At 41.3% G+C, this 15,561-nt stretch overlaps 1 protein-coding gene across 1 annotated transcript; it reads right to left on the reverse strand.

The window, feature by feature from the left end:
• Positions 1-443: 443 nt before the first annotated feature.
• Positions 444-12,251, reverse strand: LOC137091009 (GTPase IMAP family member 4-like). The gene is made up of 3 exons (XM_067455078.1): positions 11,443-12,251; positions 9,714-10,286; positions 444-4,110 (listed from the first exon to the last, which is right to left on the reverse strand). The coding sequence occupies exons 2-3, from the start codon at positions 10,282-10,284 to the stop codon at positions 2,993-2,995; spliced, it is 1,689 nt and encodes a 562-aa protein (XP_067311179.1). The 5' UTR covers positions 10,285-10,286; positions 11,443-12,251; the 3' UTR covers positions 444-2,992.
• Between the last annotated feature and the right edge of the window lie 3,310 nt (positions 12,252-15,561).

The raw sequence follows: 15,561 nt of genomic DNA on the forward strand, positions 1-15,561 counted from the left end.
CTTGCACGATGAACTCACACTCAAACAACAAGAATCAGCGTATGAATCTCAATAATGGTGACGTTTCTATCCCGCCACTACATTCTGAGCAAACACAAAGAATACACTACATGATGATTACATCTGTATCATCAACAAGTAGCCAAAACCATCTGATCATGTATTATCTTGCTGTTCTCACCATAACAAACACAGCTACAGCAACCAGAGAAAATCTGATGTTAACTAGGCAAGGGTCAAGAGCCTAACTAAAGCAAACACTGATCTCCATAATGGTGATCCACAATTATTTTCAATAAATTATCAACATCTTAACCTCTGTTGGTTCTCAATAAGAGCTTCTGTAGATGTCTGTAATGACAGAACTGGCTAATTTGTGCCAAAATCACAATGCTTAGTCAGTGTAAATGAAATCACAACTAGTCTTATGATCAGCTGTTAATTTACAAATGTAACAAATTTAACAATGTCACATACAATTGGAGTCAAATCAAATAATTCATGGAGTCAGAGTTAAAATTAGATATCAATAAATTAATTGAATTTCACAGAAATGCTGAAAAGTCTTACACACAGAATTCCTTCAAGCCGTTAGATTCTGTTCTTGGGCCGACGGATGGAGCTTACAAATATTTGGTTGAAGTCCTAAGGTCTTGGCCCACTCCTTCAGTTTATACAGTAAAGACGATGCTGTGTGATTTACATTTGGTTAATGTATTGGGTTTCTTTTAGGCTATTATTTACCTGAATACTATTGTTAGACCTTAGTTAGCCTAGTATATTTTCTTTAGTATATATCAAAACTACATATAAACTTTAGTTATTGTATATATAAAAATGCCTTCGTGCTGGTGCATTTACAAAAAGATTTTTATAATAGTAATTTGGTCAAACATGCTGATGGGTTGCCATAGATTTTAAATAGAAATATATTATAAGAATACCATTAAAACCTTAACGATACCATCCCTACATGTAAGTCAAAAGGAGATCCATTTATTAGTTTTTACTTTTACTTCATTTTGTATTTTGCTTTGAGTAATTATTGATTAAATGTTGCCCAATAATTATTAATACATTATTATCTTTACTTTATATATTTTATCAACATCTTTTATGTCTGCTGAATGGCTAATCTGTTTTAAGTCCATAAGTCCATAAAAGTGCATCTATCCATCATGTTGCATGTTTTATACCACTGTAACATCCTAAAACATCCTCAACATCCCCATAACCTCTAACAATCATCGTCGTTCTCTCCTGCAGGATAAAGATGTCAGGAGCAGGTGTTGCTTTAGGGTCCTCGGCGGTGTCCTTAAACCAGCTTAATCTCGAGTTCCAGTGCACTGGGCAGGTTAATAACATTAATATTATTACAACAAAATAAAGATATCTGTAGGAAAAATCACTCTGAGACTTGATTTAAAAGTTCTCGAATCACCACAGAATGGTTTCGTTTTACTCAAAAAAGAAGATTCGGAATAATACAAAGAATAATACAAAGATTAATACAAAGATAAATAATCCAAAAAGGCAAACATAACAAAACAATGTTTAAGTCTTCACCCGAAGAACAATGCACAAAACTTTTTATACTTGGAAATGTCCTGAGGCGCGGCCTTAAGAGGCTATGACTGTTCTCACAATATAATAACTCATCTCAATCAGACCTCAGTTACTGCCCAAAATGCAGCAATAACCATAATCAGAAAAAATAGACAAATATATTTTTTAAAGTTAGGGCGATCATCGTTTTCATGCTCGATCGTCGCTGTCACGTTCGAGTAATCGACCACTGTTGACCATCCCTACTTGTAACATCATTCATTAAATTTCTTGTTCAAATTTTCCATTTGTCTGATGACTCTTATCATCATCTGCTGGCCCCTCCAGATCAATCCTCCTCTGCTATAACTCCTCACATGCTGCCTTCATCCTTCTTTTCTCTTTCTTCTCTGCTTTCCAGAGGTGTCTGGTTTGCTCCTTCTTGAGTCGTTCAAATAAAAGATTGTCCATAAACATTTCAGTTTTATCTGGCACGTGTAAATTTGATATCAAATTTAGGGCCAACTTGGCAATATATGAAGAGTTCAGATGTAAAAGCCTCTAAAAGCCACTTCGGTCAAAAATAATATAACAATACTGAGTGAATGCTTAGCTGACTGAAGTTACGAATTGGTTCCTTACAAATCAGCATAAACTAAATCTCAAGAGATGATTGTTGATCGCGGCTTTGTCGAAAGAATTCAAGAAGTCTGTAGTGCAAGCGGTCTTCTGTGTGGGTACAAAACCACAACTGAAAAGGTAACTTTATTCTTCAGAGAAACCTTGAATCATTATTCCCGGATTTGGTTGTGTTGGCCGTGGGTAAATGTGTTTTGTCACTTAAACGCCTTTATAATGATCATGGTAGTTGCATTGCCATCCAGAGTATCTGTCGGATTTACATCACGTAAATTCATAACTTTTTCCCGAAATACATTCAAGTGGCCGGTGAACTAGAAGAAAAGTGTAATCTTTGTTCTTTTTTGTTTCATACTCAAACTCAGATGTGTCCCAGCAGGCCCAGAATATAGACTGGAACATCAGCATCAGTCAGACATTGGATTTTGGTTAAAAATGAAAATTGGTTTGACGTCTACATGTCAAGCTCCAACGTTGGGCATTTTGGTTGGAATAAATACTTCATGCCGCAATGCATTCTGGGTGCATCATACAAAACTAGTGTATGGCTCCCAGAATGCTTTGTGGCATTAAGCACGTCTCCATTATTGAGATTCATATGCTGATTATTGATGTTTGAGTCTATTAGATGCTGGAGATCAAATGTTTAGTGCACATAGTAGAATTACAGGCTTGCTATAATGTATGCTTTTTGATGTTAGAAGCATTCATTAAACAAGATTGGAATAATTACTCTGGTTTCTTTGTCTGATTTAAGCATGGACTAGGGGTAATGTGTGGACAATCTTTGTTGGAACAGTGTCCCACATTAAGAGAAAAAATCCAGTACTGCTCCAACAGCAGCTCCAGCTATTCCACCAGCATATGCACCAGCAGGACCACCAATAATTAATCCTAAACCTGCACCATATGCTCCAAAGACACATTTGTCTATACCAATACTATCCACTGTACTCTTTAAAATGGCTGAAGAGATAGACCTCTGCCCATACTGCACATAAAATTGATCAAATTCTTTTTGAAACCTTTGCTTTCTCTTAAACTCCTCTTTTATTTGTTTCTCCTCTCGTCTTCTCTCTGCTTTAAGTCTTTCTAGTTCAGATTCCATCTCTGCTCTGATTCTCTCCTCTGCCTCTCTTCTCACTCTCTCAATCCTCTCTCGTCTTCGTCTCTCCACTCGTTGTTTTCTCTCCTCTTCCTCTCTCAGTTTCTGCTCTTCTTCCTCTCGTCTGAATCTCTGAGCATCTTCAAACATCTGATTACTGTAGTGTCCTCCTCCATTCTGCTCTATCATTGAGTCAATCTTCTGCAGTAGATCATTCACCTGCTCTCTGTTATTCTGAGCTTTATTGTTGAAGACGTGAAATCTGCCTCCACACTGATCAACTAGATCTCTTAATCTACAGTTCTCCTGAATGAGCTCCTCTACTGTCTGTCCTTCTAGCTGATCTCCATGAGTGAAGAGAATGATGGAGTATTTTAACACCTCCTGACCAAACAACATCTCAATCATCTGAGGAATCTTCTGCTCATGTTCAGTGTATCTCATGTTCACAGGAAACACAATGAGAAAAGCGTGCGGTCCAGGACTGGATATATAAACACTTCTGGCTATCTCTGTCATTAACTCTTCAGGGTCCATCTTTGTGTCGAATAATCCAGGAGTATCAACTACAGACACAGATCTGCCTGAAACAGTGGAGTGAGCAACTGCACATTCACTGGTTGAAGAAATTGTATTAAATTCAGTTCTGAACACTTTCTTTCCCAGGATTGTGTTTCCAGATGCACTCTTCCCAACACCAGTTTTACCCAGAAGAGCAATCCGTCTGGATGAGAGACTGTTTAGGATGGCAGGAATTCGTCTGGATGAGAGACTGTTTAAGATGGCAGGACTCCGTCTAACTAGCATCCCTCCTTCAGATGCTGTATAAAGGAGATGTTTAAAAAAATGGATGTAAGCAGTCGTTTAGAAACAACTCAGCAAAGAACAGAATGAAATCATTAAAATACAGGTAAAGGCTTTTGCAATAATTTACAAGTATTAATCCATCAACTCTATGGCTATATATTAGTCTGATTTTATTGATTACAACTTGCAAACCTACATGAAAAAAGGGCATACACAACTATGTATATTCCACTTACAGTAATCTTTTTAATCAGTGTAGTTTTGTATTGACAATTTGAAATCAAAATAGTTGTTTTATAGTTATTTTATCAACATGCTCAACATTTTTTTTTTAAAGAAGACACCCTATAACCCTGAAGATGTCTGGATCATTTTTAACAATATAATTTTAAATTGTGCTCCATTATGTTCTGTTGATCATGTGGTATCTCTGATTACATTTCTGAACTAATTTTTTTTTTTTTTTTTGTGATGGATTTTGAGCTTTTCTTTGATTTGAAAACTTCTTGGGCCTGTAGTGCGTTTCCTGATGAACTTTCCTCAGCTCCTTTTATCTTCAGTAAGACCAAGTTTAAACTTGCTTTTGGCTCCAATTTTTATATGTAGCCTAAAATGTCATGATAATAATAGAGAAAATAATAATATGTAAGACAACACAGAGTGACTTATAACAAGAATATATAAATACTTGCAAAATTAAATATAGTTTCTTACTAATTATTACATATACTTTATCTATGTATTCTTCTATATCTGTGAGCATATGAATGTGAACAATAAACCTGCAGCTTGAATGGTTGTTACTGCAAGATATAATTTAATAAAATAAAATGTGAAATTGTTTGTAAATATTAATACCCAAAAATTATCTTCAGAATATTTTCACTTTAAAATAAAGTTTGATGGTTTTGAAGTCAATAAAGTCTGTCAGAAAGACAGACAAACAGACAGACAGACTATATGAAAGAAAGTCTCTGTTTACATTTCGAAGTCTCTGCTGTCCTGTGCTGGACAACTTGAGAAACTGACAATCACAAGATCTCATCAGAGGAGGATTAAACAACGCCACAAACAGCTTTACCAGCTTCACACATTACTAACCAGACCAGTCGTTCCCTCTCACCCGCTGACGGTCACAATCACTGCCTCACACGTTTAGGCGTTCAACACACTGAGGCAGCGTTTGTGGAAAGTTCATGTTCTCACTGCGGGAACATGACTATCTCTGAGCTTAGATCGAGACTCGCCTACCTTCGGGAAGGTGGGGTCCCCCTCCGCGTACCTCGATCTAGTGCTATTCCTGCCCAACAGCAGGACAGACCTACTTGGACAGATGCCTGGGTTGATCTCAGGATTATGATCAGGGCAAACCCGCCGAGCAAGCCTCCGCGGGCCCCAGATCCCTCACAAGCTCCGCAGCCAGTGGTGCTTCCGAGAGAAGCTTCTGCCCCCACCTGCACGAGGGTAGGCCTGAGCCAGAGCTCCTCCGGGAGCTCCGGACGGTGACGGAGCCGCTCGTTCCATCGTCAGGCGATGTCCACCTTTGTGGTCCAGGAACGGCATCTCTGGCTCAACCTGGCCGACATGAGAGAGACCTACAAGTACCGGTTCCTGGACTCCCCCATCTCGCCGGCCGGGTTATTTGGCGTTGCGGTTGTGAGCTTCACCCAATAGTTCTTGGCCAACCAGAAGCAGACGAAGGCCATCAAGCACATCCTGCACCTCTACCTGCCGCCGCCTCCGCTCCTGCCCCAGCAGCAGCCTACATCGCACTGGACGCTCACATGCCTTGTCACCCTCAGACGCCTCTCTGTTCACCAGCAGGGGGTGCCGACTGTGGGGATGCACTTAAGGGGCCTTCCCACACTCGCACACACCCTCAGCGGAAGCAGTGTTGAACTGCTTGAATTCATTCAAACGCAGAACAGCGGTACCACTGAAACATTTTCAGAGGCTCCTGGGGCATTTGGCATCTGCAGCCGTGGTAACGCCGCTCGGATTGCTTCATATGAGACCGATTCAACGCTAGCTATACGATTGAGTCCTGATATGGGTGTGGCACACGGGTCCAAGTGACGCCCCGTTGCCGCCAAACCTTCAGCCTGTGGTCGGACCATTCATTTCTACAGGCAGGAGTCCCCCTAGAACAAGTGTCCAGGCATGCTGTTGTCTCCACGGATGCCTCATCCAACGGCTGGGGTGCCATGTACAACGGGCTTGGAATTTCAGGTCTGTGAAAGGGGCCCCAACTGCAATGCTATATCAATTGCCTAGAATTGTTAGCAGTTCGTCTTATGCGGCCGACGAGCTCTCACGTCAGCAGGTTCTCCTGGGAGAGTGGATACTCAATCCCCAGGTGGTCCAGCTAATATGGAGCCGCTTCTGTTTGCTGCCCCGGACTCGGCCCATTGCCAGTTGTTTTACTCTCGGCACACACGCCCTGGCACACTGCTTGCCCCGGGGCCTACGAAAGTATGCGTTTCCCCCAGTGAGCCTTCTCGCACAGACACTGCAAAGTCAGGGAGGATGAGGAGCAGGTCCTGTTGGTAGCATCCATATTGGCCCAACAGGACTTGGTTCCCAGAACTGGTGCTCCTCGCGACAGCACCTCCTTGCCCCCAAATCCCTTTGAGGAAGGACCTCCTGACTCAGAGACGGGGCACCCTCTGGCACCCGTGTCCGGACCTCTGGAAACTTCATGTCTGGTCCCTGGACGGGATGCGGAGGTTCTAGGTGGCTTACCACAGGCTGTGGTGGACATCATCACTTCCGCTAGAGCTCACTCTACGAGACAACTCTATGCGTTTAAGTGGAACCTGTTCGTTGACTGATGATCTTCTCACAGAGAAGACCCCCGAAGGTGTACGGCCGGTTCAGTGCTTTCCTTCCTACAAGACGGGTTGAAGCGAAGGCTGTCTCGCTCCAGGTGTATGTTGCCGCTATCGCCGCAAGTTATGACATTGTAGATGGTGAGTCCTTAGGAAAGCACAATCTGATTGTCAGTTTCCTGAGTGGGGCGAGGAGACTAAATCTGCCTCTCTCCCTCTATACCCTCTTGGGACTTAACTCTGGTGCTTACTGCACTGCAAGGAGTGCCCTTTGAGCCTTTGCAGTCAGCTGAGTTGAGTTCTGTCACTGAAGACAGTACTCCTGACTAAATTGGCCTCCATCAAGAGTGTAAGGGACCTGCAGGCATTTTTGGTCGACAAATCGTGCCTGGAATTCGTGCCTGGTAACTCTCATGTAATCCTAATACCCCGGCCCGGATTTGTGCCCAAGGTTCCCACCACTCCCTTCCGGGATCAGGTGGTGAACCTGCAAGCACTGCCTTCGGAGGAGGCAGACCCAGCCCTGGCTTTTCTCTGTCCCGCCCGTGCCCTACGGACTTACGTGGACAGAATGCAAAGCTTTAGGACCTCAGAGCAGCTCTTCGTCTGTTATGGAGGACAGCAGAAGGGAAAGGCTGACTCAGAGGATGGCCCACTGGATAGTGGATGCCATCGTCTTGGCATATGAATCCCAAGATGTGCCTTGCCCGCTCGGGGTTAGAGCCCACTCCACTAGGGGTGTGGCCTCTCCCTGGGCGTTGGCTCGTGGCGCCTCGCTGTCAGATATTTGTAGAGCTGCGGGCTGGACGACACCTAAGGCCGGAGACACACTGCAAGCGTGGCGTTTCTGCTGCGTGTCAGCCGCGGGCGGCTGCCTGGCGTTTTCTCTGTCTTTGCACACCAGAAGCGTGTCTGACGCAGCGCTGCTGCTGCTGCTGGGAAGCCCTATACTTCATGTTAAATATAAATAGATTGCCTATTGATACAGCAAAGACAAAGTCGGCAGTAGCCTATTGACCATACATATATATGGTATTGACGGCAAAATAGGCTACAGAATATTTCGTTCTGTATTGACAGGTTTAATATTTCAAAATCGATAATTATGTTGTTTTTTATTATTACAAGTAGGCCTATATCTGCATTTATGTTAACCTACAGACTTTCAAACATGAAAATGTCATGTATTAATATGTATTCGTGTCAAAATGGCATATAAACATCTTTTCCTATGCTATTTTGCCTAGAAACGCTTTCTAACACGCTCGCGTGTCGCGTGAAAAATAGGCGTCTCTTCTATTTGAAGCATGCACGCGGTTCCGCACAGCTCAGACCGCGCGTGAGCCGCGCGGCTGACGCAGGCAGTATGCAAGCTCTAACCGGTTAACATGGGAGCCGAAATAAAAATGGACACGCCACGCAGCCGAGACGCTCACGGCACGCTTGCAGTGTGTCCCCGGCCTAACACGTTCACTAGATTCTATAGCCTACGTGTGGAACCGGTAGCTTCCCGTGTGCTCGCTTCCCATAGCCAGTAACACCGAAGTGCCCGTTTTAGTGTCGGCTTGCTGCGCCACTCCCTTCCTCATGGAACGGATACGTGTGCTTATCTGCGCAATATATTTGTTTGGAATAATGCAACAATTCTACCCCCATAGAAAACGTTTGCACATTCATAGAATTCATATTATTTATATGATTATTGCTGCTGCTTATAGATTTCAAAATACCTGCAGTACTATGACTTTGCCACAAGGAAAAGTGCATTTGTCTGCTCAGACCCTGACGTGACGGTAAGCACTTTTCCATGTCAAAGACCATCTTTATAAATGTGAACTTTGCCATGGATTTCAGCGTAAGCACAGTCTAAGATCATATCATATTTTATAAATGAGGCCCCAGGGACCAGCCAAAACGGATCACACCGGTGTGATTACAAAAAAATCCCTAGAGTTAAATTAGCTCCAGTCAGAGTACATATGGCCCCTCTCTTATTATGGTGATCAGTGTTTGCTTTAGTTGGGCAGTTTGACTCACATCTTTTTAAGCCAGTTTTAGGTCCTTGTAATAGTTTTTACCAATACACATAAATCGTTGCAAAAAATATGATAAAGTTTAATATTTCATGAAGTAGAATAAAATAAAGTGTTATTTTTTTATTAGATTATGTTCCCATTCATTTATACAAATTTGAAGACAGACATTAAGAATCAACATATGAATTTCAACAATGCTGCAATGCATGCTGGGAGCCAAAAGTTTTTACAATAGTGGCTCCCAGCATACATTGCGGCATCAAACATGTCACCATTGTTGAGATTCATATGTTGATTCTTGATGTCGGTGTCCTAATATTCAAATTAATTCTACCTCCTAACTGAAATACTGTGCTGCTTAGCAAGTACAGGTGTTTGGACTTTGTATTTTCTGAACCTGGACTTTCCACCTCTGTTCAAACTCTCTGCTGCCCTGTGGTGGACAACTGGAGACACTGACAATCAGGTAATGTTGTGATTCGTGACTGCAGAAACTTTGAAATGTGAACAGAGGTGGAAAGTCCAGGTTCAGAAGATAAAAGTCCTGCTCTGTATTTTGGTCCAAACACCTGGATTTGCTAAGTAGCTCAGTTTTTCAGCCAGGAGGTAGAATTAATGAGTGAAATCAGTAGACTTAGTTCATGAGTGGAATAAACATATGGCAGGACTTTACACCTCTGGCAGGGACAAGCCAAGACTGATTATTTCTGGAAAATATGTCCAGAATATTTAATATTGTTATAAAAGACTCACCCTGTATGCCGATGTATGTCTTACGTATTTTTGTAAGCAGCATTGTAACTTGATCACTGGGTCCTTTCTTCTTGTTGTTGAACACGTGGTATCTCTGCTCATATTTCTGAACGAGTCTCTTCAGTGGTTCAGTGTCATCGATGAACTCTTTTATAGTCATGTTTTCTTCCTCCAGTTCGTCTCCTCTGGTGAAGAGAATCCAGGTTTTCTTCAAGCGTTTTTTCCCCAGCAGCTTCTCAATCTTCTCCACAGTTTTTCTCTCTTCTTCACTGAACCTTTCAGCTTTGATGACCAGCAGAAACACACAGGGACCAGATTCACATTTCTGCAGAACCTCTTCATATTTCTTCTTAATCTCTTCTTCACTCAGCTCTGTGTCAAAAAACCCCGGTGTGTCATAAACATGAATTGGTAGTTCACCAAAAGCACCAGATGCCACGGCTATGTTCTGAGTAACAGATCTAGAGCTTTTCTTTGAGATGAAAGCTGGTCGTCCCAGGATTGTGTTTCCTGATGAACTTTTCCCAGCTCCTGTTTTACCCAGCAGGACCACAGTCAAACCGGGAGGCATTTCTGTCATTTTCAAGATATAGTGTGAAAAAATAAAAATGCATGAAAATAAAGCACACAAATAACTATAACATTTAAGTAGTTAGGCACATAAATAGTCTAAATGACGGACTACCTGTCAAAATGATTTATTACCTTATGAGTTATGACTTTATGACATGATTTATGACACATATTTCCGGACGTCCAAAAATGTGACCTTTTTATGAAGCTTTATGACCCCCAACAGGTGTGGGTCATCGCCACGTCTGGAACTGTTTGTGTTTGGGGGTCATATTTTTATCATTTTAATCAGAAAGTGATTGTGCAGGACTGTTTTGATCTTTGACACAGTATATTTGAGCTCTGATTTCAGGTCTCTAGTAGGGCTGCATGGTAAATCGCAATTTACATGAAATCGCACATATCACGATTTGACTAAACACGATTATGAAATTGCAAAAGCGGCGATTATCTTTTATGCGCAATGATCATAGGTGTAAAGTCCAGGGGTCAGAAAGTAAAATTTCTGCCATATGTTTATTCCACTCATGACCTCAGTCAGCTGATTTCACTCCGATTTCACTTGCTACATGGCAAATTCAGCGGTTTGGAACAAATTACAGAGCAGGACTTTTTATCTTGTGAACCTGGACTTTCCACCTCTGTTCTTTATATGTTCATTATAAAGTCTCTGCTGCCCTGTGCTGGACAACTTGAGACACTGACAATCACAAGATCTCATCAGAGGAGGATTAAACAACTCCACAAACAGCATTACCAGCTTCACACATTACTAACCAGACTGACTTTATTTCTGTCAGACGTCTGCAGCAGAATCAGTGGTAGAAAAATACGATGTGACATCAGCTGTTGCCAGGTAGAATTCTTATTTATGTTCCAATCAGAATTACGAACGGATGTGGAGAATAAATGTCCGTCAAAATTGTTCCGTTACCCCATTTCCCTTTGACTGTACAAAAACGACTAGGCCTAGGGTAAAGATAAATATATCTTTAATGACTATTGTTAATAGAATGGATTTGCATTCGCTGCTGTGTCCTAGCACTTCGTGTTTGGAGTTAATGATAAAACCTTCGACTTGGACTGGTTTCAAATGTAATTTTGTCATTTCACAACTTAATTACAATAAAGGAAAATGTGAGGTTATTAATCTTACCTTTAAAATAAAGTAGTTCGAGATACAAGTTGTCTTCAAATGCGTTTGCGATGTTTTGTTTACAGCCTGAGATGATGTCCGCTTTCCATTTCGAACTAATGAATCTTTTGAACCGGTTCTTTTTTGGTGAACCGGTGGACCCAGTTCATCAAATCGGACTGAATCGTTCTAAACGATTCGCGTCTCGAATCAGCGCTGTCATGAGTGACAGTACCTTTGACTAGAAATAAACAAATATCCTTAAATATATGTTAGGCCTATAATTTAAAAGTTTGGAAACACAATGCATGGATGTAAAACGGTCAAACTAAACATTTATGTTTTATCAATAATGCATGATATTTTCATGAACAGCTTAGTTAATTTCTAAATATATTGATGTAAATCTTAAAATGTATTAAAGGTGCACTATGTAGTATTTTTGCAGTAAAATATCCAAAAACCACTAGGCCGGTGTTATATATTTTGTTCAGTTGAGTACAATATCCCAAATGTTTCCAACTATTTGTAAATTGTGAGAAAATTGCTATTTTAACTGAGGACCGGGATGTTTCAGCATAGCGTTTGAGCGAGTCGCCTGTCAATCAAGTCATATCTGCGTTACCCTCAGTTTTATTCTGCAGAAGCGCTTTACTCTTAGCAGTGTGAATAAGTCACATCAGCGCAGAGCGAACGCACGAGTAACGTCATAACATCATTTTAAACACACTTAAATGTATCTAATATTAACAACAGAGCTGCTTTACCTTATACTGTAGTCATGACCGAAAAAGCGGAAGTGTGCACGCCTGGCGACTGTGTCCCATCCCGTCATAATAAAAGTCCCGGTACTCTCGAGCCGTGTGTTTGTATAACAATCACTCCAGCGGCCGTGCTCGGCTCCACAACACTCGGTCTTACCAAAACGGTTTACCAAAACCTGCTGCAAACATCTGTATAGTGAAACTGTTGTGTATCCGCTGAAGCCATTCAAATGCATTGACACCGCGCTGGAAGTGTTGAGCGCTCATGAGCCACGTGACCGCGCGCGCCGCAGAGAGACGAGCATCCCGCAGCTCTGCTTTTCAACGCCTCTGGCTTTAACATTATACCACATTAGCGCCAAAACGCTATTTATTGTTTGAATTTCACATTAAAACACATAAACAAAATTAAAAGCTTAGCTTTGTTTAATATCACAAGCAGGTTTGGCAATTTGGCGTGAGATTGAGTTGTGCAGAGAGTGTGACACAGAGCCTGAAAGCGTGAGAGTTGGCAACCCTGTTGCAGCCTTTATGGTACGTTCACACCAAACGCGAATAGAGTGTCTGGGGCAAATGATTTCCATGTTAAGTCAATGGAAAGGCGCGTTGACGCGCGTTTGGAGGTCTTGCGGCGCAATGGATGCGATTCCGCCTCATTCATGTGTCCAGTTCGCGCGAATAACGCGAATTTGAAGCGAATTGAGCATCTTGCGCTATACGCGCGAGTGGTGCTTTTTGTGCATTCAAGCGTTTGAAGCGAATTCGCGTCTACGCCCGAGTTGAAAAATTTGAACTTTGGCGTCAATTCGCGCCGTATTAACCAATGAGGAGCCTGCTGTCACGTGTCACGTGATAAACCCTGCATATAATTAAAAAAATACTGATATTTTGCCACTTAATGTAGTTTTAATGCTTTTCAGTTGATAATGTAGTTGTTTAAAGCTAAAATATGTGGTTTACCTATAAAGACAGTGCCTTTAAAAAGAACACTCGTTTTTGGAGTTGTGAGATCCAGGCGATCTCCGGGCGCTCGGCGCTCGTTAACCCCAGCGAGAGCAGCCTTTCCTCGGCCAGTCCTTCAGGCGTTTGCCGCTGGCTCGGATGTCTCTGTAGACTGTAGAGGTTAAACATGACATATACTTCGTCTTGTGTACATCTAATGTGCGATCTTTGGTCCAATTAATCTATTGTTGCCTACCAAATCATTTTGACTGAGGGCAAAGTGAAGTTTCATAACTTTATATTTTATTTAAATATACATGCAGGGAAGATAATCCAGGAAGTGCGTTGGCTGAACCATATGTGTGGCTGTTAATGCTTAATATATTTCACCTGGAGCACCTTTAACGCACGTCTATTTCGCTTCAAATGCTCGATTTCTACGCGCGTCCTATTAGCTGCGGACGCACGAATGGATTCAAAATGTTCACGCTTCAAACTAGACGCGGTAGACGCGATTTTGACGCTCAATTCACGTTTGGTGTGAAATTAGCATTAGCCTCCTTAGAACGTCTTACTCTCATGCCGGCGGACCCGAGCGGGCGGTTCGAACCAGAAGGGGCCACATGGCGTCAGGTGACCAAAAATCAATGTCTAATGCCAATGTTAATTTGACGTCCAATACCAATATCAGCTGACGTTGATATTTAGTTGTTTTGAGGTTGTGTTGTAAAGTAACCAAAATCCAATGTTGAGCCAATGTCATAGTGGTCCACACAACGTCAGATTCTAACAACATTAGACGATGCTGTGTTCCTCGTGAGTCGTGACCTCGTGGTGTTACTGTAGGGAGCGCTATTACACATAGTAATAGCATTTCCTGATAAAACAGGCGAAGAAGAAGAAGCAGAACCGGCCATGGGGAAACAACCGGTATCATGTAAGCAATAGGCCCAGTATTGTTTTAGATCCACGTAACCTAAATAAATAAGGTTATGACTCCAAAAACTACTAGCCTAACTCTTATATATTTTAAATATTGTTAAAGACAACAAATAATCAAATTTCGAGCAACAGCACAAATCAATACAGCAATACAAACATACAAATTAAATATGGAGGTCTAAACTAGATTTTCAGGTACAAATATAGTAATCAAATGTAAAATATCACTGCATAGTCTGCATTAAAATGAATTATTACACTGCATATAAATATAAATTCACCCTTATTAAAAGTTACTCAGTCAAGAGTCGTGAGTCTTTTATCTCAACGATATTTTCCACTTTCCATGTCATACTGTAGGGAGCGCTATTACACATATCCTGAATGAGTACAGCATTTCCTGATAAAACAGGAGAAGAAGAAGAAGCAGAACCGGCCATGGGGAAACAACCGGTATCGTGTAAGCATGCATATGAAAAATAACACAATCATCAGCATTAAACCACATATAAATTCGTTGTACGCAAATATTTTTATTTAATATCAATTTTAATTGACACCAGACTCAATTTACACCAGACAGCTCTTCATCACTTCTAAACAATAACATAAGAAACCACACTCACATCTAAAAAGTAAACTTTGTTGCAAGGCAAGTTTGAGTTACACTTATGTCTTATGTTTCAAGAAATTCAAACTTCTCTCACAAATTAAATATTTCACAATTGAAGCATTCAAATTGACTTTCAAAGTTATGTAAGCATAACTTACATAACTTTGCCAGCATGTAAATTTGAGATCAAATGTAATTTGATCTCAAATTTACATGCTGTCCATTTGGGGCCAACTTTGAAATATATGAAGAGTTCGGATGCAAATGCCTCTAAAATACACTTCGGTTAAAAATGAGATAACGGTACTGAGTGAATGCTCTCTGCATATAGTATACGTTCATAAAACCCTTCACTTCAAACCTACTAAATCCCAGCCTCAGCCCATTCAGAAGCACCGGTACTTAAAGGGTTAGTTCACCCAAAAATGAGAATGTGATGTTTATCTGCTTATCCCCACTGCATCCAACATGTAGGTGTGTCTGTTTCTTCAGTAGAACACAAATGACGATTTTTAACTCCAACCGTTGCTGTGTGCCAGTGAATAGGGTGAATAGGTAACAAGTCTATGAGAGCCAAACAAACAAACGACATTAATTAACGACAAAAAACATGCTTATAGGCAACGTGCACAAAAACGCTGCTGCTCCTGATGGCACATTGATGTCTTAAGACACGAACCGATCGGTTTCAGAAACACAACAGTATTTATGTTTTTTTTTTTTACCACATATCCCGACGAGTCTCATCAAGTTTTCCCATCGGCTGTAACTTCCGTTAGGTGAGGTCAAAAACCGGCGCGATCATGGATATATATAGATTCCTCATTAGTGCCTGTGTGGATCGGATGAATGAGGAATATATATATATATATATATATA

The sequence above is a fragment of the Pseudorasbora parva genome, chromosome 2, assembly GCF_024679245.1.
Source record: "Pseudorasbora parva isolate DD20220531a chromosome 2, ASM2467924v1, whole genome shotgun sequence".
Lineage (NCBI taxonomy): Eukaryota > Metazoa > Chordata > Actinopteri > Cypriniformes > Gobionidae > Pseudorasbora > Pseudorasbora parva.

Coding starts and splice junctions, on each gene's coding strand:
- LOC137091009 (XM_067455078.1), bottom strand. CDS start 10,284: ATGCCTCCCGGTTTGACTGTGGTCCTGCTGGGTAAAACAGGAGCTGGG. Junction 4,111..9,713: donor GACATACATCGGCATACAGG/GTGAGTCTTTTA, acceptor TCCTTTATACAG/CATCTGAAGGAGGGATGCTA.